The sequence below is a fragment of the Mirounga leonina genome, unplaced genomic scaffold, assembly GCF_011800145.1.
Source record: "Mirounga leonina isolate KUSES-001 unplaced genomic scaffold, KU_Mleo_1.0 Mir_54, whole genome shotgun sequence".
NCBI lineage: Eukaryota > Metazoa > Chordata > Mammalia > Carnivora > Phocidae > Mirounga > Mirounga leonina.
This window is the reverse complement of record NW_023270812.1, coordinates 10,961,661-10,989,510: the sequence shown is the minus strand read 5'-3', so window position 1 is coordinate 10,989,510 and position 27,850 is coordinate 10,961,661. Positions and strand designations below refer to the sequence as shown.

The 27,850-nt window shown below is 47.5% G+C and overlaps 1 protein-coding gene across 1 annotated transcript in view; it reads right to left on the bottom strand.

Moving 5' to 3' along the window:
• LOC118001776 (SPARC-related modular calcium-binding protein 2) overlaps positions 1 to 27,850 on the bottom strand; it is a 156,050-nt gene that overhangs the window by 41,527 nt on the left and 86,673 nt on the right. Inside the window, exon 8 of the mRNA XM_034991920.1 lies at positions 866 to 1,052. Coding sequence (XP_034847811.1) covers positions 866 to 1,052 — 187 coding nt within the window. The remainder of the gene's footprint in view (positions 1 to 865; positions 1,053 to 27,850) is intronic.

Genomic DNA, 27,850 nt, shown 5'->3' with positions numbered 1-27,850 from the left:
GAAGGAAGGAAGGAAGGAAGGAAGGAAGGAAGGAAGGAAGGAAGGAAGGAAGGAAGCGTTGGCGAATGATGGATGGATGGATGGATGGAGTGTCTCCTCCTTGAGATGTCTCATGGTCACACTTGAAAAATTGGGGAAAATAATTCAGAAAGTGTCAAAATGCCTGTGCCCAGGTGCTAGAGATGAAACCAGTAGCTAAATTTGATAACTTTTGAGAGATAATATCTTTGTACATTTGTAAATCACTCTATATAAATCTATGAACATCCAAAGATCAATTCATATAACAAAGAACTGCAAACACATCTTCACTCATGTTTTTACAAATTCCGTGAGTAGTTGGTGTGCTTTGGGTGTGATCATGCAACTGTTTGCTCAAACTCACACAAAACAGGAGTGAACAGATTTTTGGATCTCAGACCCGGACAGCGATTGCTGCTCTCGCCTTAGCACACCGTCTTTATCTTTGTGCTACCGAAAGCCATTTCAGCCTGTGTGGTGCTTGGCTCCCTTTGCCAAAACCAGAAGCTCAAGGAAGCTGCAGGTGATGTGTGAGAGCCCGCCACGCCGATCCCCGGGCCGGCCTTCACAATCCCAGCCTGCAGGAATAATAACGACAGCAGCAAACCTGGTGTAAAGACCTCAGCCTGCAGGCTCCCCGCTGTCATTCACACAGGAGCCCCCGGCGGCCGCCAGAGACGGTCTCCTCCAGCTTCTGATGGGCCCCCGTGCAGGGGAGTGTGCGCACGGCCAGCGCGGCCCAGCGGCCAGGCGAGGTCTGGGTGCCGGGCGTCCACGTCAGCGGCACCCACAGGGGCCTGCCTTCCCCGTGTCCCCCGCCCCCAGCCCATGGGTGCAGCTTTACCTGGTGGATGTGCCGGGGATGGGGCGTCCAGTGTCCACCAGGACGCACCAGCAGTAGCCGGTGGAGGGGTGACACTGCACGGGCTTGTAGAGGCCGCCGTGGGCGCACTCGGGGATCACCACATTGTCGCTCTTGGGCTGCCTGGCCTCTTCCAGGGCCGACTGCTGCTCCTGGTCGCACGAGGATGCTGGGGGAGGAAAGGCAGAGGTGTGAGCACGCAGCACACAGGCAGTCCCACGCGGAGCCCCTGTGGGGAAGCGGGAAGGAGGGGGCAGGGGCTGGCCAGGCGGAGGGGCAGACAGCTCAGGAGGCAGGCAGGGCACGGCGGGCCCACGCGCCCCTGCGGCCATTCCCGTTACAGGTTCTGGACGCACGACTGGACTGCATGAAAATCAGGACGACACCAGCCGCCATCCGGGTCTCAGTCTGGCTTGTAAGTGCTGAGTCCATTTGCAAGCATTTTCAAACACTCTTTTGCAATCAGTGCTGGACCTAGAGTCATTTTCTACTTCTTTCAATGTTGTCACCAACTTTTATTTAAGATGATGCTGAAGCAGAGGGAGTGAAAGCCTACGCGTCCGGCTTATTTCTGAGCACAGTGGAATCCCGTCTCAGCAGACGGGGAGCCCAGGGCCACACGTGGCGGAAACAGCCCCAGGGTGTAGGTAGCACAGCGAATCCTAGAAATGACAGTGGAAACACTTGCTGTTATTCTGACAGCATCTAACACTCATGTAACAAAACAGCTGCAAGAGTTGTCCATGCACGAGAACTGCCCCCATTCATTTCATGGGTTTTCTCATTTAGCCCCTTGGTAGGTGAGAAAACAGAGGAATGCACAAGTCATGTGGGGAAGGCCGCGCAGTTAGGGAGGGGCTGGCCCAGAACGCAGATCCAGCCCGTCGAACTCAGAAGCACGCGGTCTGACTGCTCCGCCAGCCGGCGGCCCACTGCCTCTGGGACGACAGAAGTCTCACGCCGTCTGTGTAACACTGACTTAAATAAGCCATCTGCAAAACAGTACGGAGGTTCCTCAAAAAGTCAAATACAGAACTACTCGACCCAGCAATTGCACTTCCGGGTGTTTACCCAAAGGATATGAAAACACTAATTCGAGGACACCCGCACCCTGATGTTTATAGCAGTGTTATCAACAATAGCCAAACTATGGGGAGAGCCCAATGTCCACTGACTGATGAATGGTTAAAGAAGACGTGGTATATACACAATGGAATATTATTCAGCCATAAAAAAAGAATGAAACCTTTTTGCTGCATTTGCGATGATGGGGATGGAGCTAGAGAGTATGATGCTAAATGAAAGCAGTCAGTCAGAGAAAGACAAATACCTTATGATCTCACTCACATGTGGAATTTAAGAAACAAAACAAATGAACATGGGGGGGAAAGAGAGAGAGAAAAACCAAGAAGCAGACTCTTAACTATAGAGAACACACCAATGGTCACCAGAGGGGAGGGGGGTGGGGCATTGGGGGAAATAGGTGATGGGATGAAGGAGGGCACTTGTCGTGATGAGCACCAGGTGACGTATGGAAGTGATGAATCCCTATATTGTATACCTGAAACTAATGTAACACTGCATGTTAACTAACTGGAATTTAAATTAAAATTTGGAGAAAAAAAAGAAAGTTCTAAAAGTAAGCGTATCTCATAGGGTATTCACACTCTAGCATCACAACAAAGTGAGTCCTATCTACTCAGTATTCCTCCGATGGTAATGAGTTTGAGTCAAACAAAGTAAAACATGGAGAATCCTTTATCCTTCACTATAAAGTCACACGTGATTTTAAATATAATTTAGAAATAATCCACATATTCCAAATGTTCCTCTTCTGGATCCTTCCAGCCTAAATACATGACAATAAACATTAACACTGGCAAATTAAATCACCCTTCTCATACATTTTAAAGAAAATGTGGGCATGTGTCTCAGGTTTGTCTTTGGAGTGGGGTTTCTCCAGGTGTGGCCTCTGGACCACTGAGCAGGAAGCAGGTCGAACGAGCATCCGGAAGCACGGCCACTTGCCCTCTGACCCCAGGGGGCTTGAGGTCAAAGCCAGTCACAGAGCTGCCATGTCTCGGAGGCGGGACTGGTCCGGCCTCCCAGTCACAGAGGAGCTGCCGAGAACCGAGCCCTGAGTTCACGGTCACGCATGCGGCTAACCACAGAGCGGCTCTCCACCCCAGGGCCCACACACCCAAGAGCACACCCGCCCTCACCCGGAGCTGTCCTGTGGCATCTAGAAACGACATTCGTTTGCTTTGACGTTTCTCCTTACAAAGGAAAATAAAATAGAATGAGGCACTGAGTGAATATATTTGATATAAAAATCTCTATAGCACTTTTCTGCTTATGAAGTGACTTTCCATAAATTATGCTTTAGTCTGCTTAGGAACCAGCTAGCTACAATTTACAGGGATTTTATGACTGTAAATGTGACATCAGCCAGGTGGAAACCACTGAGAGGCTGGGAAAGAACATGTTCCTTTGCCAGTGCCAGGAGGCTGGAGCCTGGAAGCAGGGCTGCACTCCGGCGGAGGACGAGCACCTGCTTCCAGCCCCGCCATGAGGTCGAGAGTTAGACGTGCAAAGCGTGACCACAGACCGTGTTTCAGAAGTGTTAGCTATTATTTCCACTACTCCCCAATACTAAAAGAGTGTCTGACCTAGAACAGGCACTCAGTAAATTTCTTTTTAGATAATAAACCTGGTTATGATATTAATAGTTGGAAAACTATCCAGATTTTAGCTTCTCTAGCAGCTCCATGTACTACATGTGGGTAATCATACATGGAATTTTGTGATCAGTCCCTTACTGACATTACGAATGCTATTAGATTTTTTTTTAAAGATTTTATTTATTTATTTGAGACAGAGAGAATGAGAGACAGAGAGCATGAGAGGGAGGAGGGTCAGAGGGAGAAGCAGACTCCCTGCTGAGCAGGGAGCCCGATGCGGGACTCGATCCCGGAACTCCGGGATCATGACCTGAGCCGAAGGCAGTCGCTTAACCAACTGAGCCACCCAGGTGCCCGTTATTAGATTTTTTTAAGCCATATATATTTCTGTATATGTACTAGAAAAACACAGAAATGTTGCCCCTTAGATCCTCCTCCATGTTCCTACTCGAAAAGTGTGCTCCCTCCCATGGCCTCCTAGACTGAACACAGCCTCCTGAAAACGCGGATGAGTGAGACTGAAGCTTAATTAATCATCATACCTGTCCAGATCCACATTTCGTAGGATAATCACAGAACCCATGAATCATCCAAATGTCACAGTAGGTGCCAAAATCATTTTCATGGATAAGAGAGAGAAGGAAGAAATTGGCCCTTGGGCGCTCAGCCCAGCTCGCGTTCCTAGCGGTGCATGCTCTGGTCGCGGTACAGAAAGCCTGGTATGGAGAGCCGTCCCAGCGGCCAGGGCTCCAGCCTGGTACCTGACAGCCGGTGCGCCCTGAGGCTGGTCTGCAGGGTCCTGCGCTGGGTCCAGCCGTGCCCACTCGGGCGCTGTCTGCCTGGCATGTGAGTATCGAGGAGGCTGGTGTATGGTCTCTGGGGCAGTCCAGACCACGGAACCCACTCCGGAACCCCGGGGAGCAGCTGTCTGAGCTGCCCTGCACTCTGCGAGGCCTCCAAGTATTTCCAATAAATTCCCTGTAGCTTTAGTTACCCAGAATCAGATTCTTTTATCTGTAAGTTAAGAACTTAAACAACAAAGTTTTGATCCTTGAACAGTCCGAACTTAGGGCTGGCATTTGGTTTCGATTTCTGAAGTAACACTAATGATCAGTGTGTCCGACACACACTGGTGGAAGACCCCCTCTGTGCCAGGCACTGTTCCAGGTGCTGGCGAGACAGCCCATGCAGGTGACCGCTAAATACACAAAAACAATTCGTGGCCACTCCATGCCTTATAACACCATCACCTGATTCTTTTAAAATTTTAATTTATTCCTTTTGAGTTCTGTCCTATTCTGTATACTCTAGATTTTGTTCATCAAATATGTAGAGACCTAAATAAAATCCAACCATGCGTTACATGGTTATCGTAAAGAAGCTTTCAATCTGACTCCAACTTGGAAATTGTCAAGAAGAAAATGACGGTGCTTTGATTTCTTGCTGCATTGTCCAGTAAGTCACCAACGGTCATGAGAAGTCACCAAGGAAAGCAGAGTTGAGCCACATCCCAGAGGCAGCTAGGTGTTGCTTTTCAGAAACCTGCAGAGTAGTTAGCCCAAGACTAGACGGACTTATGTCCTCAGGAGAATCAGCCGGTGCTGAGGACTGCTTTTCTAGCTGGCACCCCCGGGAAAATGCACCACTCATTATAGCATCCGCCTGGTTCTTTTTCGGGAATTTTATTAATGAACAGAATTTATGGTGTGATTATATGGGCACAAAATACTTTTCATGCTCCATCCAAGGACATACTGTACCTATAGAAATGGTTAGGGGAAATTCTTGAAATGTCCCTTTTGAGTATTTCACTTCATGTTTGCAGATTCATATAAGCAAAATAAGACTGATTAAATCAACAATCTCTTAAAATTTGCCAAGAATGTAAAATACAGAAGATAGTACAGCTGAGTCAGAAGGAAGTCCGTGCTTGTTTGCATAAACATCTTGGTTGGTCAGAAACGTTAACTGAAGCCATATTATTTGGTAAATCTGGCTCCACATGGGGAATTCAAACTTAGGGCAATGCAGTTATGGTTTCTGTCGGTGAAGGCCATAAGGGAGGAAGAAGATCTTCTTTAGACAAACTACTGACGACCCTTGGGAACAGAGGCTGAACAGAAGCATGATTTCTGCATTGGACAGTGGCCTTCCCACCAAGATGGCCCCAGCCCCAGGGAGCCTGACCACTGGTTCTACACCAGCTCACGCTGGGGCCACAGGAAGACGGCACAATCACCCCTTGTGCCATGAGGGACATCAAGCACTTACAAATGGAGGTAAATGGGGAGCAAAGCAGCGTAAGTAATATTTCACCACAATTCCAGAAGCTTTCAATCACTGAGACACACAGGAGAACAGCTTCAAAAGGGACCCAAAGAGACAGGTCTTGAGGAAGATCCAGAAACATGTCGATAAGACCCCACAAAGCATTAGAAGAGGACACAGGGAAGAGGGGCCTTTTCTGAGAGAACAGAACAGTGAGGATGGAAACAAGGAAACTCAGAAGGAGAGCCTGGCCCGAGGAATGTAGTGACCAGGCGAACGCCCTAAAACATGACATGGAGGTGACAATGTCTGCGGCCGGCCGGATCCATCAGGTTACAGAGGCCACCAAAGTTGGGTTTTTAAAATAATGGTATTATTAGAAGTTAGATTTAATCCATTCCAAGGAATGTCCATCAGTGGAGAAAAATAAAGTTTGGGATTCTGGAAAATAACTCAGCAAGAAAATAAAATAATTAACGCATACAAAATTCAAAGTATAATATCCAGTTTAATACAATAGACACAAATATTTCAGTTTTCTTTCCTATTCAGCAGGGCTTTATTGCTATAATTTTCTCTTACACTAAATGTTGAAGAGTTAATGTATAAAGGAAGACAGATTGAAAAAGAAAAAAAAAAAAAAACGAATAGAAGGAATTTTAATGTGAGGTCATAGAAAGGGCCAAGGAAGGTATGATGTGTCAGAAGTCACTGAATCTGTCCAAGAGAAACTGCCCAAAGAGAGTCCCCATTTGGGAAATATGCCACGGGAAGAAGAAAAGTTGAGATGTTATTTAGAACTGATGATTGGGTTGAATGGATAGTTTTCTAATTAAAGAGGTGGGGAAAAGAGCCTTGGGGATAAGTGAGGTTCCTGTTCCTGCAGAATTAGAAAGGGAGTAGAAGCTTCCCAGTGCAGCTGTGGGGGGATGGGGACAGGACAGGAGGGCGGTTCTGAGCCCTGCAGTGTCATCAGGGAAAAGGTCAGGTTTTGGAGTCGGAGTCAGGCTCCCAGCATTTCTGGGTCCCACAGTCTCTCGTCTGACCAATTTCAGCAAAAATCGAAACCCACGTCCTCATTTACGCCCATCCTGACTGTCTCCCAGGAGGACTGTGACTTAGCACGGTGATGCATACAAAGTGATAGGTTCCATATGAACTTAAAGTGTTACCAATATCGAGTGCAAGATTTATATAACGCACAAGGCATAGAGACACAAAGATTAAGAAGAACAAGACTCGTAGCCCAAAAGAAAATTTAGATGCATTCAATATCATGCATGTAGATATTTTTAAAATCACATATACCAGCATCAGAATGGTGAAATACTAGATATTTCTGTAATTGGTGGATTCATCAACGCCCACGTTCACATGACATTATCCTACTACTGACCTGGCGCACCCACTAATGATATATAAAGAAGCCTCAAGTTATTGATAGGTATTTCTGCTACATGTTCTGCACTTTCTGTGTCTGGTCATAGAGGAAACTCCTCAGCTCTCAACATTACACACACAATTCATCATGCCGCCAAATCCCAACATTCTCTACAGAAGAGCAGCCTTCCATTCAGTTTATCAGATCTGTTCTCATCCAGGCCACTGGTTTTCAGCAATCTAGATGGTTCTGCTCTTGCAATAACTTCATCGGCTGCCTCGCTGATCCTGTGAGCCCGTGTGGGAAGGCGTTAACTCTTCAACACAACTGCAGTGATTGCATTGGACTTCTTCCCTAGCTCACCCCACTTACTGCCGTATGGTTCTGAGCGGCCGTGCTCTCTCCGGCTCTTCGAGCTTGCTATGTGCGTGGCTCAGACGCATGACCTGCTGGGCCACACACTCCATTCTGAGCAGACTCCTGAGAGGTAATTTGCACTTTGGAGATAGTCTGCCTCAATAGTTTTCCATTAAAATATTAAACTAGAAACATGAGTACAATCCCAATTTGTTTCTACAGATTTTAATTTCTACAATCATTTAACAACTCTGTATTTTTAGAAAACTACCTCTGTAAACTCGGTTGGATTGAAAAAATTAGTTAATTTTAAAAATTATTTTATTTCCCAAACTAGCAATAGATTTTGGTGATTTAAAACGTGTCTGACAATGTGTTCAAATAATCTGACAACCGAGGGCAAATTAGATTATAACAAACAGCTGCAGGACATTTATGAACTTAAAGGGAGGAAAAAACCTCTTAATTGGTGATCTCACTAACTGTCTACCACTTGATTTTAGTATGACGATGCCCAAAGCATTTTTAAAGAAATCACATCCATTCTAAAAACAAAACAAACAAACAAAAGAAACAAAAAGAGACCTTTGGGTTTGGCTACATTTCAAGAATATGCAGGCTGCATATGTCAAGTTCTTTTGCCTAGCTCACCTCCTAAGAGTTTCACATTAATATTTAGGGTTCCATTGTTCACTTTCCAACAGGCACAGAATCCTGAAAAGCTCCTTAAAAAGCTAAGATACTTGAAACTATGTCTTTGCCCGTCCGCAAGTCCACCACCATAGACACGGAATTCTGACACCTGCAGCTCATCACGAGGTTCTAGTTACTTCTTCTTGACTCTGTTTCCCCCTTGTTCCGTTCTTAGTTATCTGTACACTTTGCAAGGACTCCACTCCTGGTCCCAAATCCTCCACAATGGAGTTGCTATTGTTTGTGTTGCTGGGGAGAGTGCTGCCCAGCTGTTGGCTGGTTGGTTGGTTGGTACTGTTGTTTTTTGTTAAGGGATGCTGTGCCCCTCTATCCATACAATAATCTGCTCTTGGAACATTTTGTTCTCTAAGATATACCTTGTTATTAAAGAATTCCATAAAATGGTTATTTAATAGTAACCAACACCCTTAGAGTTCTTCAGAAGCTATTTGCAGGTATTGAAAGTGTGCCTATCCATTACCCTAATCGTTCTTGCTCATTGTATTTACATTAACTCATATCTAATTTATACTGACAGATTCTATATTCTATTTACTCCCATCTAATTTATTTCTACAAATGAAGAGGCAATTCAGCAAATTTAAGATTCAAAGTCAGCATAGTTACTTAAATCTCTGGTAATCCTTCCGAAAATATGGCAGGCTGCGTAACATGAAATGGAGAAGATTAAACAAGATAAGGAGAAACACAGAGTCAAGACTCCATTTAGTCTGATCTGGCCTACAGCTTTAGGGAAGTCATGGGAATTACAGGAATCATTTGCCAAATGGTATCATACCAGTGTAACTCCTCATAAGATGGTCAGGGGAGCTAATGGAATAATACATGAGTGTATTTAGAAAGAAGGATAAGGTGTCTTGCAAAATTGAAGGGACTATTTAAAATACTAGAAATAATACTCAGTAACTCTTTCAGATATTTTAATAACATTATGCCCTACATTAAAATGTTTTCAGTTAGAGTAAAACTATCCATTTTTAGGCAAAGAAAATTTAGGTGTTCACTTTTATTAAGGTGAACCACTTTGTCAATTAAATGGCAAAACTCCCAGAAAACTGGTATTAGAAGAAAACCTTCTCTATCTGCTAAAAAGCATATATTTTAAAAACCCACAGCTAACATCAGATTTAATGATAAAAGACTGAACGTTTTCATTCTAAGATTGGAAATAGACTCACCACTTCTATTTGTCATTACACTGGGTACCGTAGGCAAGGCATTAAAGGTAAGAAATAGAAACACAGAAAGATTGGAAATAAAAATGTAGAACCTTCTTTAATCACATGAGATAGAATTATGCATGTAAGAAGGATCTAAAACCTCTACAAAGAAAAAAACTGCTAGATTTAATAAGTGAATATAGTGAAGTCTCAATGTATAATGTCAATATACAAAATCACCTGTCGTTCTATGTAGTAGCAATGAATAACTAGAAGATAAAATTTTTAAATGGCATTTCCAATAACATCAAAAACATGAAATAAATTTATGAAAAGATGTGCCAGACATTGAAAAAGCGCTGATGAGGAAAATGAAAGGAAGCCAACACAAATGGAAAGAGATGTACCATGTTCATGGGTCAGAAGACTCAGTGATGTTACAATGTTCATTCTTCCCAAATTGCTCTGTGGTTTCAACACAATTTCTATCAAAGTCCTAGGAAGCTCTGGGCCCCTGGGTGGCTCAGTCAGTTAAGCATCTGCCTTCAGCTCACGTCATGATCCCAGGGTCCTGGGATCAAGTCCCAAGGAGCCTGTTTCTCCCTCTGCCTCTGCCTCTCTGTTTCTCATGAACAAACAAATAAAATATTTTTAAAAAAAAGAAACAAGGGGATACATAGTACATTATGCTATTTATATGAAACTCTAGCCCAGGTAAAAGTAACACAGAATAATGGAATAATGGAATTCAAAACAGGAGTTACCTCTGAGAAGGCACTGACCCAGAAAGGCCTGAGGGAGCTTGCCCATGTGATGGAGACCATCTTGGTCTTGATGGAGTATGAGTTACATGGGCATTCCCACTTGTAAAAGCTCATCTCACCAAACACATCTCACTGGTCTGTGCATCTCACTATATATAATTTCCTCAATAAACAAAACAATACTTAAATGAGTTTTTAAGTAAAAAAAAAAAAACAAAACTTAAGTGAGTTTTTAAGTAAAAAAAAAGTTTTTAAAATAAGAATAAAATAGGAATTCTAAGATATGAGAAAATATTGGTCACAATTTAAATGGCAGCATGTTCCTCCCTTTTTTGGTCTGTCTTATGATGGATAGTGGCTTGAATCAGTGATGTAGAAAATACATGTGAAAGCCCACAGCCAGTCCCCAGGAAGTGGTGCTTAATGAGTGTTTAGTCTTTTCCTTCCTTTTTCCAGTAGGACTTGGTGTCCCATTATCTATACATGCTACAAAACAAAGAACTCTTAGCATGAAATATGGCATAAAGAACAGGACGTGAGCATCTACAGGCTGAGTGGGACTCTAGACCTGTAGTGTTAACTTTGTCCATAATAACTCTTGGGCCTCCAAGTACTGACTTACTTGGTTAAAGAGAGTTTCCATTAAAAGCATGAATAAGACCAGCAGAAACTCTGCTGGGTCTCATGTCCAAAGGACCCTGACTAACTTTGGTGTGAATCTGTTCTGTAAGAGCCCCCAAGTTAGAAGCAATTTTCCTGTCTGGTCCGATGTGTCACATAAACAACCCCTGCATCGACCCCTCCTCCTCATTTCCCCCGTATGGTCCTCGGTGTCGTCTGTAAGTGTCCTCTGCTGGCCCGCAATCTCATTATTATTGGTTGGCCCAACTCCCAAGTGTTCACAGGCCTGCAGCACTGCTCTGACGTGCATGGACGTGCTTGTTTACCTCTGAAAGCTCTGCCAAGTCCCAGTTACCACTTCAACCACAGCCTGGGAGGCTGGGAAGGCATTGTTTCCTCAGCTGATTCCCACACTCATCCCTGATGGTGTCTCAGCTCCTCCCGGGTCTCCCACTCAGGATAATTGCACACTAACTTCAGGAATCAATAGATGGCCTTGCTGGCCCATCCTTCCTCCCTCCCTATCAGCAGAGTTTCTGCAGCTTTTCCACACTGGCAGGGAGCCTTCTACTCTGTGAACTACCTGGCTTGTGGGATGTCTGTAAGCATCAAGCAAGCTGGCGCTCGGCAGGTGTGTGTGTTTGGACCTGCTTTCCTAGCTCTTGCTCCAAGAAGAACATTCCCATTTTCCCACTCAAGCAAGGAGGATGAGACATGTGGAGCAGAGCCCAGCCAAGATCAGTGCATGAGAAACAAACACTGATCATTTATTGCCACAAACATCCTGGGGTTATTTGTCATGAACCAGTAGCTCTCTATACAACAGTCATTCCAGTGTAAGCTTCCAAAACCAGTATCTCCCATTTTTTTGCATCTCCTCCATATTCAGAATTCTCTCAAAAAATATTCCTAATTAAGATACCAAATATTTTACTCCAAGCATTTTGTCACATCCCCTTGTTAGCTCATGACCCTTGCTTTTAATGTGCACACAGTTAATGACATGCTCACTGAGCAGACCTGTGCTCAGCAAACACAGTACAGGAGGCGCGGAGCTACACGTGACGATACGGGACCACGGGGGGAGGGTCCACGGCAGCAAGTGGACATGTAGGGCAGCAGAGACCTCACCTGGGGGGGCTCCTGGGCCAAGTTGAGGGACTCCCACAAGCATGGAAAGCCTTATAAGAATTTTAAAGACTGCTCTGATCATATTTGTGCTTTAAGAACCCTGGTGGCAAGCCCTTCAATAGAGGACCAACTTATCTTACATTTCCTTACCTACCAGAGATAATGAGGCCTTACAATCTGAGGCTACAAGATACATGTGGGGTGAAGTAGTAAACCCTGCAAATATTAGTAAGCCCAGATAAAAATACATAGATGATTTAGCACAAATGCAATAAATGACTAAGGCCCAATTAAAGGTGTGTCTAGACCACTGTTCTTGGGAAGGCCAAGGATACCCCACTTTACCTCCTGAAGCACTCAGGTGTACATGCACACTGATCCGGTCAATACACTGGATCAGTGAGCCTCTCACCTCTGTTCTATTGTTTTAAAGTGTATATAAGTGCCACTGGGGCTCATAAAATGTAAGGTACTCTCATAATACTGCATACACACTGCTTTGTGTGAATATATATGGTCTAACTTGTGGATATTGCAAGTTTCACTGCTACATAAAGGGAGGTCTGTGAAGTATTTTGAAGTTTAAAAAGGACTTCACATATACAAGTATTTCAGAGATAAAATAAAAAGCAGTTTGTTCAGTAGAATCCCACTTATAAAAACCATGTGAATTTTGCACGTGAGCAGAGACTGGAGATTGATAGTTGATAACATTTAGTGGATATGTAGGACTACGAATTTTTCATGTATTAACTTCCTTAGTTACATGTTAATTCTATGAGGCGGGATTATTGTCATCATTTTACAAATTCAGTGACTGAATCAGAGAAGATAAATCATTTTCCCAGTCTAGGTAACGAGTGGCTGAGACTGGACTGGAACCAAGCCATCAGGACCCCAAAGTGCTGGTCTGGGGTGAGCTGAGTGATTTGCATTTCTGACAAGTTACCAGATAATGCTAAAACAGGCATATATTTTCATCTGTCACAGATGTATCAGAGTGGTTTCCATATTTTCTTAGAATTGAATCCCTGCTTTTTACTCATACTGTCTTCATCAGTCATGGAATTTTTGTGGTTTTCATTTTAACTATACAACACAGTTGATCAAAGAAGGCAAAAAATAAAAAAATGGAATAAAAAGAAATGCACCCTTACAATTTGATTTTCTAGAAATGGCAGATTGGGCCAAGGGAGACCTTGAAACTTACAGTACGAATGGAGTATAATTATCCACAGGTCCACTTTCAGGAAGATACCAAATGGGAGTCACAATGCTAAGGCTTTGCTCATGAGCCGCACGTATTTGTGACCAGTCATGCTATTTAATTCCAAAGGGAGGTTTTTCAGATTAGCTTTTAATCCAGGATCATTGCCTTAATATTTACAGACATTGCAGGCATGGAACTCAGCTTCTGCGTATTCTCCTGGAATCCTAGTAATAACAGAATGAGGGATATATATTCCCATCATGTATTTTACCAACAAAACAAAGGGAGGTTCTGAAAAGGTTTATGGCTTACTCCAGATGGCAAAGCTAGGAAAAGCTGAGTGGGAATCCATACTCAGGCTATGGCCCATAAACCCACGCACCAACCACGGTGCCCCCACCTCTCGCTGCCCTCTCTAGAAACGCCAACAGTAAACAGACAATATGGGAAGCCCACAGCCAAACTCATGTTTCCAAAAAAATAAAGATTTGGATGCAATTCATGGATCAGGTTTCTTTGGAAAGAAAATAGTGACCACAGGTGTCCATCCCGATTATTTTTCCCATATTTATTTCCCATAGCAACAGACCCAGACTCAAATAACTGTAGATCTAGAAGTCATTCCCAATCTGAAACATGAGGCGAAGGCCCCTGAGAGAGGAGGAAAGCGCAGCCCCGGAAGCCACGACAAGGACAAGCTGCCTCAGCTGGCTCTCAGAGCCCCTTGATGCTGAACGATCCTCAATCACATCCCTTCCCATCTGACCTCTCTCTATCTTCCCTGTGTCCCCAGTGTCTTCGGAGGGTTCATCCACAGTGAAAGGCAACTTCAAAGTTTTCTTTTCTTTTTTTTTTTTAGGATTTTATTTATTTATTTGACAGACAGACACAGCGAGAGAGGGAACACAAGCAGGGGGAGTGGGAGAGGGAGAAGCAGGCGGGTACTCACAGATACTCAAAGATAATCATGAGTACTCACAGATACTCCCAGATACTGATGAACACTCACACATATTCACAGATACTCATGGATACTCATGAACGCTCATACATGGTCATAGATACTCATGGGTCCTCACAGATACTCAAAGATAATCATGAGTACTCACGGATGATCCCAGATACTGATGAACACTCACACATATTCACAGATACTCATAGATACTCATGAACGCTCATACCTGGTCATAGATACTCATGGGTACTCACAGATACTCAGATAGTCATGAGTACTCACCAATACTCCCAGATACTGATGAACACTCACACATATTCACAGATACTCATGGATACTCATGGATACTCATGAACGCTCATACCTGGTCATAGATACTCAAGGGTACTCACAGACACTCAGATAGTCATGAGTACTCACAGATGATCCCAGATACTGATGAACACTCACACATATTCACAGATACCCATGGATACTCAGAACGCTCATACCTGGTCATAGATACTCATGGGTACTCAGTTCAGAAACTGTTCTCATTCCACCTTATAGGTGAGGATCCTCATGACTCGCCCAGGCCCCCTCAGCTCCACTCAAGCACTGCTGGCACACGAATCAGACCATTCTACCCAGAGTGCAGCCACCAGCAGCACCTGGTAATTTCCCTCCGTCCTAACCACCTGTGCAATAAGCACTGAAACCCCTCACGAGTTCCCCTCATGGACACAGGTGCAGGGAAGTTCAGTGGCTTCCTGAGGCTATGCAACAAGTCATGGTGGAAGCAGGACACAAGCCAAGCTGTTAATCCCGAGGCGACGTACTTCCACTTTCTCGGGAGCCCAAAATGTGGTTGAAAAGACTGAGCCAGTGGAGTCAGCTGTGGTCTCCCAGAAGCTGGCCTCTCAGTCCTGGGCTCAGCTCACAGGACAGGCAGGGATCCACTCCATCCACAATGCACTACTGTGTCATCACATCTGTGCCCTTGTCCAACTTTCTGTCCATGGCCTTGTCGCACAGTTGCTCCTGACCCTAAGCTAGATCTGAGCACCATTCATGCCATGACAACCAGCTGATGACCGCTAGGGGTGGCTGGCGGGCATGCCAGGGCCAGCGGCAGGCCAGCGATGCCTCCCAGCCACAGGCAACCACTGGCAACCTCAGGGAGGCCAGGACACATGTATAAGGTCCTCTCCTCTGAGACTGGCTCCGTGAGAAATTCTGACATTCTTCAGTCACTTTTCTATTCACTGGACCCAAGAGAGCTAACGCAATTGAAACCAGAAGCATTTATGTAACTGGGGCAAGAGGGGAGAAAACTAAACGTCATGAAGTTTAAGTGCCAGCAAGCTCTTGAGGAGATGGAAACAGAGGCGCTCAGATCGAGTAAGACACCCTAACTGGACTTTGGCCCCAAGATATTTTTTTAAACATGGACAGATTTGAAAGGGCAAATGGCCATTTCAACACAAGTATCTCCAAGGATACAGAGGCTGGAATCTCCTTTTCAGGGTTTCTTTGTTCTCGGAAACCTTTAGAAAGGGCCCTTCCGGCTCTGCACATAACGTGCATCCCCCTACTTGCTTTTGGAGAAGCATCTAAATGGCCTGAATGTAGACGTTCGGGGCGAGGAGCCAAGAATTCTCATTAGGGATGGAAGCTTACATGTGTGGGTCCAAGATGGGCCTCAGGCTGATGAGTCTCTTCTTTCACCTCTGCCCCATGTCCTCAGGGGAACTCCCCTAATTCTCTGCACCAGCAAGGGACTTGCGTTGTCTGACCTCCCACTGTACTCAGCTTGTCCGCGTGTTTCTCCACACAGACAGGACTCCTCTGTTTGCCTGTGATGTGTCCACGTCTTGTCCCTGCTCTAGAGCAGCGGTTCTCAAAATGTGGCCCCAGGGCCCCCAGGGGATCCATGGGGTCAGAAGCGTTTCTGTAAAATATCAACGTGTCCTTTGCTTTTTGATTCTCACAAGTGACTTGTGGTGACACAGACAGGCTGTGTCCTCAGGTAGTAAACACTTGTCAGCTTTAACACCGACCATAAATATCCGTAGCTACAACCCAGGTTAAGAAAAGCTCTTTGGGGTCCCCAATAAGGTTTAAGAATGTACAGGTTCTTACGCTAAAAAGTGAGAATGCTGCATTAGCCCACCAATTTAAATTATTTGAGGAGAAGACCCTTGCGCTGGGCATGTGTCTATGGACTCTTCTAATAACGGCGAATCTGTGGAATGTTTGGGACCGGCCAGGCCCGCTCCACGCACCCGTCTAGCTGCTCAGCACAGCCGTGTATGTGGAGACCACTGTCCCCCCACAGGACAGTCTGAGAGCTTCAGCCTGACCCACACGTGGGCCACGCGGGGGAGCCCCGCACCTGCTGCCTGGCTGGTCTGTGGGCACGCGGCCCCCAGGCGTCGAAGGTCTGGCTGTGTCAGGCCCTGGAGAGCTGAGATCAGTGAGGTCACAGCGCTCGAGTGCGGTCCCTGGACAGAACCACAAGCTGGAGACGGGGCAGCCTCGCAGGAGGGCCGCCATCCCGAAGAGGGAGGCGGGTAGTTCTGGAGGTCGCCGGCCGAGGAGGAGCCAGATTATCGAGCTGTGTGTCCCCAAACAGGCAGCAGCCAGGGGAGCCGGCCCAACGCCCAGGCAGGTTTCCCTCGGCCACAGGGAAGGCCTCACACTGCCCAGCAGTTTATTTTTCAATGTTTATGGCTGGTTCAAATGGTTCTGCCTGTGTCTTGCTCTCCTCAGCGAAGCCAGGCCGTCGGCTTGGCTCTGCCTTCTTCGGGAAGACACCCAGCCTCCGACGGGCTTCTCCATCTTCCTCGTCAGGGGCAACGAACGGCAGGTCTTCGCGGGTCCATGCGGTCCTCCCGCTGCTGTGGGGAGGGTCCCCACGTCCCGGCAGAGGCGGCTCTGCCCCCCTCACCCCAGCCATGCCCCAAGTGTGGGGACCTTAGCAGACACACTCGGAACCGAGGAGGGAAAGACGATCATCAAAGGCGAATCGAAAACACACATCTGATGTTCATTTTGTGACCTGATATCTACATTCATTTTCAGTCACAGAACAACTGTGTTTAGACGTGAAGCCGAAGAATTAGGGAGCTCGTGGACCACCCGTCCCATCCTCGTGACGACTGACCCTGCTGGGCTGGCCCCCGGGGGTCACGGCTGGGCCCGGCCCCCCCACCCAGCCCCTTCTACTCACCTCCCCCAGACGCTCACCCTCCAGCGAGGCCAGAGGACCATGCACTCGCGCTCTCCCTGACAAGGGGAGAGAACCTAAACACACGTTTTGGCAGAAGTGTTCACACAGAGCTGAGTCTAAATATTTAACTTCTGCAGATCCCAGTGCACAGGAAAAGGCAAGTCTGGCACCGAGGCCCCTAATAAGGCAACGTTTGCTCCAGGGGATGCAAAGGGCAGCCGCCGGCCTCCTGGCCGCCTTCACACGCGCATCGCGCCCAGGGCGCCTGGGTGGTTAGGAAAGCAGAGCCCTCCTGGCGTCTGCAGCGACAGACCACGGAGCGCAGCCTCACGGCCGTCAGGGAAGCCAAGACCAGCGGTGAGAGCTGCGCTCTGCCTCTCGTGCCCGGGCCGCCACACAATTTCCCTGAGTGAGGGGCACAGAGTCTGACGCGCTCAGGAGCAAACCTGAGCTCTAAACACTCAGCTGGAACATTCCAGAACCCATCTGTCCCCTTCATCTGCCCGTGCCCAGGGCTGCATGTCGCTGACTCGCACGCTCCAGAGTGCTCCCACTCTTCTGAGTCCTGCAGTTTGAGGGAGTCTGAGTGCACAGGGCACGCATCACCTCCTCACGCCGTAGTCCTGCGCGCTTATGTCTCCTGTCCCCTCCCTGCTGCCCAAACTGTCCTGCTGACACTCAGGTCTGCAGTCACCCATCCCACTCTCCCCCCGCCCATCCTGCCGTGAGCCCCGTGACCCCCAGCACCGCTTCCCCAGCCTGGGCCGGTTCTCAGCTGCAGGGTGTGGGGGGCACATTGGTCACCCCACAGAAGCAGCTTGTCTTCGGAGAAGAGGCCCCAGAGCCCCTGGTGATGGCTGCTTCCTTTCCAGGCACCCCCTCCTAGTCTTGTAGGGTGAGGGGACCACTCCCCCAGCAGTCAGCCCGTGTAGTGGGCACCCACAGCCACCCTCTCCCCGCCTCCGGCAAGGGACCCCAGCACAGCCAGTGAGCATGCCCTATCCCTCCACCCCAGACTGGTTCAGGGCTGGACAGGTGACCCAAGATTGTCAGTTGAAAATAATTTCTGGGATTTCCATTAAAAAAAAAAATCCACTAGATTTCTGGAAGTACGGTCGGAAAAACCCTGGAGCCACCAGAGCCCACACATGGAGAAGGGCTGCTTGATAACGAAGCAGGTGCAGAGACGGGGAGGGGGCAAGGGCCCCACAACCTGGAGTGACCCCGAAGCCCCTTGAGCTGGAAACCAGGACACGCAGCAAACGGTCCACACTGCCTCTTTGTACGTCAGTGCTCGCTGCTGAAGCAGTGAGACAAATAGTCACCCTCCTTGCTGCTTCCCCAGCCTGACCACGCCAACTGGGGTCCCAGCGCCGGGAGTGTGGGCGTCCCCTGGGGGCCCACCAGGGATGCAGGTCCCCACCCCCACAGCGAACCAGAAACTGTACTCTGATGTGATTCCAGGTACCGCTCCTGCACACCAGCGTTTACGCACCGTTTACGCAGGAGTAAATGGTCCAGAGGCCGTGCTACGGGCATCCAGAGCTCGGAAAACATGCGTCTCCTTCAGCCAGAGCGTGAGGAATCCTCAGGAAGTGTCTCCCACTCACATAATCACAAATGTGCAGACAATGGATCAAGAAATTTGTTCCTGGGGCGCCTGCGGGGCTCAGTCAATTAGGCGTCTGCCTTCGGCTCAGGTCATGATCCTGGGGCTCCCTGCTCAGCGGGGAGCCTGCTTCTCCCTCTGCCCCACCCCCGCTTGTGCTCTCTGTCTCTCAAATAAATAAGATCTTTTAAAAAAACAAATTTGTTCCTTAAAGAATTGTTAATAATACCAAAATATTAACATCAGTATAAGAATCTTCTCTTGAGAAATGGATTCAGTAAACTGTGTCACATCATACAATGATGTGGAATAAAGCCATGAAAATAATACCATGGAAAAGCATCTCCCAAGTATACTGTGCAAAACCATCATCTGGAGAACATTATAAAGCCTCAGATTCCTGGACCCGCAAGATGCAGACTCAGCAGACCAGCCCCGAGGCCTGCGTCTCCCCACTCACAGGGATGACTGTGGCTGGACCGTAAGAAGTCCCACGGCGGAACGATGTGTGGGGGCGCGGAAAATGCTCAGTGTCACCTGCGAAGTCCAAGCATGGCACATGCAGATGAGGATGCTGTACCCCCCAGTTATCACTGGATTAGGCATTCACAAGTTATTTTGTTTTATTTTCCTCTGTGCCAATATTTCCTATAATAAACACTTGAAAATTTTGTAGTAAGCAAGAAATGTTTCCAACTGCGAGTCTAAACACAGGCCCAGATGCTCCCAGGCAGAGCCCACTTGCAGGTGAAGTAAAGAGCAGCCCATGTGGGGTCTGCCAACAAAAACGAGTTGCTACAGGGGTTCTGCTTCATGCCCTGAACTTCCCTGCCCCCCATTCAGAGACACACCAAAGTGAGGGGTGAACGTCCCCACAAGCAAGATGCTCTTGGGAAAGATGAAGGCATGAAGAGAGAAAAGAAGAAAGATTTCCAAAAGAATACCCTGCCAAGAATATGTAAATAAGGCAGAAATAAATGCAAGGAAGCATTAGAAATGTTCCCACCAAAAATAGCAGTGTTACATTTTCCATCTATGACAGAGTGTTTAAAATACTAACTAGAATTATGTTATCTTCAATTGTCTCCTCGCCTTAAATGTTCTTTGCAAATTATTCTTTCTGGAGTCACATGGAGCCCTTCTGCCAGGTTTGCAAACACCCTACATGTCCTGATGGGAACAATGCCCATTGTAGGTGCCGCCCCACCTCACACCACAGAACGTATTTCAACGCTTCTTATGCCTGCAACATGGGGCACATCGCCGAGGAGCAGAAGCACAGCCGGCAGCCCATCAGGGACGCTGGGGAGGGTGGGCTTCCTCTAGCAAAGACCACGACTGAACGTGGGCAGCAAAGCTGTGAGTCGTGGGGAGCGGGGAGCATCCTGGGACCCACTGGGACCCCTCCGTCAGGATTTTTCAGCTTATTCAGAAGAGAGCGTGGCCGAGAGCTTGCATCTCCACAGCAGCTTCCTGTTCAACAAGTAACCTCCCCATCCTTGCTTCTGAGGCCTTTACTCACCATCAATCCCATTCCCAGCCAACTACTCACCCCATTGCCGGTTTCTCCACATTTTTATGTCTCAGCACTGTTCTGGAGGCCAGAAGGAGATGCCCACAAATACACCTAACTGAAGTGTGAAAAAGCAGCAAAGACAATGTGGGGGGATCAGGACCGTCTTTTCAACAAAGACGCAACTGGACGTCCACAGGCAAAAAATGAGTCTAGACACAGACCTTCCACCCTTCACAAAAATGAGCTCAAAATGCATCACAGATGAAATGTAAAATGTAAAGCTATAGAATTTCTGGGAGATAGCACAGAGCAAGTCTGGATGACCTTGGGCTTGGTGAAGACTCTGGATGAGACAGAGGTGTGAGCCATGAAAGAGACGACTGATAGCCTGGACTTCGTCAGGACAGACACCGTCTGTCCTGCAAACAACACGTTGGCAGAATGAAGAGACAAGCCACAGAGAGAAAATATGTGCAAAACATGTATCGGATAAAAGACGGTGTCCAAAAGACATAAAGAACACTTAAAACTCAACAATAAGAAGACAACTTGAAAAAATGGGCAAAAGCCCTGAACAGACACCCCACCAGAGAAAAGACACCCAGCAGTCAAATAAGCACATGAAAAGGTGTTTGTTCAAAGTGATCTACTGACAGGTGCTGCATCCCATAACCCCACTTCCTGTGCAGCTTTGTTGTAACAAGCGGTTATCTCAAAACTTGAAGCAATGGCTTTAGATACAACACCTCAGCAATCATGAGAACACATCACGACTGAAACATGCTTCAAATTAAAAAAAATCTTGAGCTAATAAAAAACTCTCTTCCCAACCAAGCATTTTAGAGAAAATGTTTTCTTTCTTCTTTTCTTTTCTTTTTGTTTGTTTGTTTCAAAAACTAACTTCCAAAATGAAGAAAACATCCTCCTTTCTCTTGTGGCAGGGTAACACAAAACATGAAAACAAACTTATTTCCAAGTTTCCAGGCAAGAGAGAAAACACGGCCACTGGCCAGGACGAATCTTGGAAACCTCGCTTCCCAAGCTAAGGTCAAACAGTGGTGAGTAGCAGGAATGTGGTTAGAGAGAGCTCCTTCTCTTTCCATTCTTTGTCGAGTCCTACGTGGGAATGAAGACTCTGCTGTGTGTCACCAGCCTCTTCCCCATGTCTCCCCAACACGCGCCCAGCAGGTGCGCCTTCTGGCAGGACCGACCCCGCGCACCGCCCCGCGTCCTGGGCGGTCTCGCTCTGCACCGGCCGAGTCGAGTACTGACGGTAAAGTTGGCAATTCCTTTCACACCTTTAGCTGAACTAGAAATTTCATTTCTGAAACTAAAATTAAACCCACAATTATTCAATGACTAAACCCACAAATGTGCAAAGTAAAGGCTGGTTATCTATTGCAAGGATCTGTGCTAAAATCTCAGATGCTGCATTTCACCCACAGCAGGTATTACTGAGAATTGTACCGAAGTTGTGTGTCATCAACAGCTCACACATCAAGGGCCAGTGTGGGGATACGGGAGCATTTGGAGAAAGTCGCCACTGGCTTAAGTGGCCGACACATTTCGGTAGCTTCATAAAGTACGTGAACTTTTTCTTAGTTGACGTGAACTGTACTTGGTTGGTTTTCACAAAAATCGGGGGGGGGTCACCAATTGAAAATAGTTATTTTATACAAAATATTTGTGGGGATGAAAGCAAAAGCTAAATTTGGGGGAAATTGTCAACTTTGTCTTCATCCATGTCACTGTGGCTCAAAGAGGACGCTCGTACCCAGGTGCACGATTGTTAGAATCACTCTTCTTTACAGACCACAAAGTCATTCCTGTTGTAAAGGAACTTCTTCACAGAAAGATACTAAGCATCTAGGGTGACCACAGAGAGAAGGATGAAGAGGTGTGGTGGAAGATGTACATCAACGGGAGACAATCCAGGGGTGAATTTTACCTCCATGCTGAGCCTTTTTACCAATAGGTTTTGCTTTTGGTGCAAAACATCCAAATGCAAGTCACACTAAAATAATCCTATATGTTTTGGACTGAGTTGTGTCCCCCCCAAATTCATATGTTAAAGCCCCAACCGCTCCCCAATGTGACTATATTTAGAGATAGGGTTTCTAATATAATCACCTTCTAAGGAGGTTTTGATTGAGGTTAAAGGAGGCCATGGGGGTGGGGCCCTGCCGTGATCTGGCTGGGGACCTCACAAGAAGAGGAAGGGAGCCCATGAGCGTGCACCCGCAGAGGAAAAGCCACACGAGCACCAGAGGGAAGGTGGCCGTCTGCACGCCCAGGAGGAGAGCCTCGTGGGGAGCCCACTCTGCTGCACCTGACTCCCAGCCTCCGGGACAGAGAGAAACTCTGTGGGGTTTCGTTATGACAGGCCTCGCAGACAAACAGACTGTGTTAACATCTGATTGTTGAACAAAGCCCAAGGAAACTTTCTCCACTAAGGTGAGCTACACGAAGGCCGAGCCCAGGGAAGTGTATTTACTGAGGGCAGGTGGACAGATCACATGTGCAATAGCAGGTTAAATGTGAATTAGGGTAAGTCTGTACCATGCAAAACTTAATGTTGTTTTTTTTTTCTTTTATAGCATTTCCTCTTACTCTTCCCTTATTCAGAGTTCCTGTTGGTGTAACTTCTAACCAGATTCACTTACTTTAAAGAAGGAGGAGGAGGAGGAGGAGGAGGGGGAGGAAGAAGAAGGGGAAGAGAAGAAGTTGTTCACAGCAAAGGGAGGAAATTATCCAGCTGGATTAACCTCAAGGTTCGGGTTAATCTCAGGTAAGAGGAAGATGTGCAGGCATGTGGGCGTACATGTGAGGCCTTCTGCTCCCGCGGCCACATCAGGGTGTGGGGCGTCTCCCGGGAGCCCCAGGGGTAGCTGCAGCTTGCTCTCTTCCCCGGACGGGGCTCAACTCCTACGGTTTCCTGAGGGCAGGACCAAAGCACGACCAACAGAAGAAAAACAGATGAACGGGACTTCATCAGAAATAAAAGCCCTCGTGATTCAAAGGAGCCCATCGAGAAAGAAGTCACAGAACAGGATAAAATATTTGCAAATGAGGTATCTGATAAGAAACTTGAATCAAGAAAACATAAAGAAGTCTAACAACTCAGTGATAAAATGGCCAATAACCAAATATTTAAAATGCTCACAGGATTTGAATACACGTTTCTCCAAGGAAGATACACAAGTAGGGCGCCTGGGTGGCTCAGTTGGTTAAGCGACAGCCTTCGGCTCAGGTCATGATCCCGGAGTCCTGGGATCGAGTCCCGCATCGGGCTCCCTGCTCGGCGGGGAGTCTGCTTCTCCCTCTGACCCTCCTGCCTCTCATGCTCTCTGTCTCTCATTCTCTCTCTCTCAAATAAATAAATAAAATCTTAAAAAAAAAAAAAAAAAAGAGGGACGGGCCTGTCCCCTCCTTCCTGCCCTGAAGATACACAAGTAGCCAATAAGCACATGAAAGGGTCCGTCTTTAGTTACTATGGAAATGTGAGTCAAAACTGTAATAGTACGAGACGGCACACATCACCAGACGGCTGTAATTGTCTTAAAAAATGGAAAGTAACAAGTGCTGGAGAGGATGAGGAGAAACTGGAACCCTCCTGCATTCCTGAGGATCCAAATCAGTACACTGACTCTGGCAGTTCCCACAGACGTTCAGTCCAGAGTCACCGTACGGCCTAGCAATTCTACTCTCAGCTAGGCACTCGAAGGAGGGAAAACTACGTTCACCCAACAATGCACACACAGAAGATCAGAGCACCCTTGTTCATTTGCCAAAAAGCGGAAGCAACCCAATGTCCATCAGCTGATGAAGGGAAGCATAAAATGTGGGTCACCACTCCATGGAACATTATTCAGGCATGACCAGGGATGGCATAGAGACACCTGCGAGAGCTCGGGTGAGCCTCATGACCAGCACGCTGAGGGAAGGAAGCCAGGCTCGAGAGCCCACACCCGGCCTGACTCCACCTGCGTGAATGCACAGGGTGAGCACATCTACAGGGACAGAAGTAGATTAGTGTTACCCGGGGCTTGGGGTGGCCAAGGGGAGGGACTGCTAGTGGATATGGGGCTTGGGGTTTAGTTGGTATGATGAAATGTTCTAAAATTAGATGGTGATAGCTGCACAACCCAGAGACTCTACCGAAAACTTCAACTCTGTCCCATTTGGAAGAAAGATTTGCTGGTAGAAATAGTGTAGGGCTAGCAAAGCTCTATACTACTCACCCAAGACAAATAATTGCACACAGCTAGGGAGGGAGAGGCCACTTGCGGACACGCTTGGATGAGGACAGCCATGGACAGAAGGCCCCCTCTGCTCTCCCTGTGGGCGAAGGCAGGAAATCCAATCTCGTTTAACTGTGAGTCATTTCCAAGAAGACCCTCTCTTGCTCATGGGCTGAACTGATTCTGATTTAGTCTTTAATCTAACTGATGGGAAGACCATAGAGACAGATCATGGTTATCTGTTCTGTCAAATTTCTATTCCTAAGCATGAAAAACAAGGAGAGACATTTCATTCAAGCTCATCCTTCAAACCACACCAGGGTTCAAGACAACCCATGAATTTCACTGCAACCAGCAAACCCTCTCTCGGGGCATCTGTTATTTGTCCTGTCCTTACAATTTCTCGCTCCTGATTTCTCAGCATGGGTCTCTAGTAACTTTACAATGAACACACACGCACAGGATTCCCAAGGAGCATCCTCTTGTTATTTGCAAAGTCGGAGGCTGGCCTGAGATGTGAGCCACTGGAAACTAGTCCACCCTGGGACTGCTGACACGCATGACCCCACTGGCTGGCAGGGCTTTCACACCCGTGGTCCAACTCCTGCCTGGTCGGTCTCCACACTACGCTTTGAAGATGAGATGCTGACACACAGAGAGAGATGAGCTGATGAGGGTCACGCAGAGGGAACCCCAAACCAGCCCCAGTGACCTTCTGTGCCCTCAGGTCATCACAGAGGCCAAGGGAGGCTCTCGTAGCAGCTGAGATTCTGCTGGAAGAAAGGCCACAGCTAACTCACAGCCACCCAGAGAAGGGACAGTCACCTGTTCTGTTTGCAGTGTTCCCACGCACACCGTGTGTGTGCATGGTGCCCCAGAGCCCTTCACGGCACGCAGTGCACCTGCCTCTCTGCAGGCGCCTCCACTCACCCAGTGCATCCCCTACCCCGTAAATGGCAAGGAAGGGGCAACTCTGCTTTCAGTTTCCAGAGTGAAGACGCTGACACCTTCCTCGTCCTCACACCTGTGGCCCGTCCACCGGCCTGACACCTGCTTCTGCCCAGGGCTACTTCCCATCACGTCACTTCACTGGCCGCCCCCCACCCCCAGAGTCCAGGCCTGCACCCGGTGAAGAGCTCACAGCAGGTGCACCACGGCCAGGCCGCCCAGTCTGCTCTCAAGCACAGGGACAACTTCCAGAGAATGGGACCAAAGTAATTTCATGGCAAGCCCACTGGCTTTGAAACCAAACACACCTGTCTGATCTGCAATGCAGCGGTAGGAAATCTGGAACCCCAAATCTGGGCTAAATCCAAGCATCTGCTACTTAGGGATTTTGGAGACACAAATTAGATTACATTATCCACTAAAACACAGGACACTTTGCCAGATGCATAGCTTTCTCTAAATTGTAGCTATGGTTCTATTTAATACCAGACCTCATCAATTCAATGGAGAAGTAGATGCACATCTTTACATGGTGAGAGCATGAAGCTTGGATAAACACACGGCCGGCATGTGTTTTCAAGCAGCTTGGGTGTGATGTGCTTGTTCTCATTACTATTTCCTGCACTCACATTGAAATGTTGCATCCCGGTTATTTAACCACAGTTTGGATACTGAAATCTAAGAATTACACATGCTTCAAATTAAAACTCCCCTTTACAATTGGAAAAATTGAATAAATTTAGTTATGCACACTTTTGGGTAGATTAATTAATATTTTTAAAAATAATATACTTTTACAGTCCACATTTAAAAGAAGTTACTGGATTTATTTTAATACTTAAATCTCTGCAAATAACCGAGATTTTATCACTTAAGAATCTAGTTGGTATCTTGATGTTATTGCAATCCCGTGTTCGAAAAACAGAATAAAAAGGAAAATGGGAGAACGAATACTTTAAAACTTAGGAACGATAAAGAAAACATAATGGGTATTACTTCTTCCCAAGGGAATGCAATTTACCATGATTTAAAGCAGAATCAAAAGATAATTATCTTCTGGCACTAATTTTAATATGTGCAATAAAACAAAAATTATCAACTCTGAAGAAAGCAGAAGAATGTTTCCACTGAGGGGGTCCCATAAAACTGTGGAACATCGTGGGCATCACGGACATCCCCTGGATGTAAAACAGAGCCGTTCTTAAGAGTTCAGGAGGGAGGAAACATTTTTCTCCCGAGTGGGAGGAGGACGTCAGAGAGGACGAAGCGGGCCCCACGTTTCCTCCCGCCCACAGGCACTACTTGAAAAGACCAGTGAAACCAGAGGCATCTCAAGGCTGTCCACCCGGCCCCAGGCTGCACTCTCCCCTGGGGTCTCCAAAGGGCCATCTTGGCACCCGGCTTTTGGAAGAGCCACAGGCCGAGAGAGAAAAGACACGCTGCACCGCCAACTTCGGATGCGAAACAGTGACAGACCACCAAGTGCCACGGAGTCTGCCCCATGGACCCTCCCTCGAAGCTGCTCGAAGAGGCTGCCGGTGTCCCGAGGCCCACGGCCCCCAGGGTTGGACGGCGCCCTGGGTCAGCGCCCCACTAGGGCTAAGCAGAGCACTGTGACCTGGGCCCCGAGAGGAGAGCTCAGCCATCCGGGACCCACACGGGTGCTCACAGCTCCAGGGGCCAGGCTGCCTCTGTGCTCACGGCCGTGGGCAGCAACACTGTCTCCCACGGGGGCACGTCCCACGGCGGGTGCAGCTCAATCCACCAGCAGCCCCAGGTCATTAAAGGTAGCAGCCAGAAAGGTCAGCCTGTTGCCCCAACACAGAGAAAGGTCACGACCCCTCACCTTCCCCCAGAGCAGGGCAGCGGGCACACCCCTGATGCTGGGCCCACACCCTCCGACTGACCACCCGGACGTGACACACTGTGGGCCTGAGTCCCGCTTGCCCCCAGGCACAAGTCAGTGTCCACATTCGGGGAGGGACTTAACTGGAACGTGGGGGCCCCAAGCAAATAGCGGCAGGGTTCCCTCGGTCTTCCCTGAGAGGGCAACCGCGTCACTTGCCTGGCGATGCGGAGTTCACCCTCCGCCCCCCATGCCACGCCTGCACTTGACATCTGAGGCCCCCCCGTCTTGCTGGGAGAAGCCCACTGAATTTTGAGGGCAACCTGCTTCACTCGGAGCCCGCCGATTTAAATG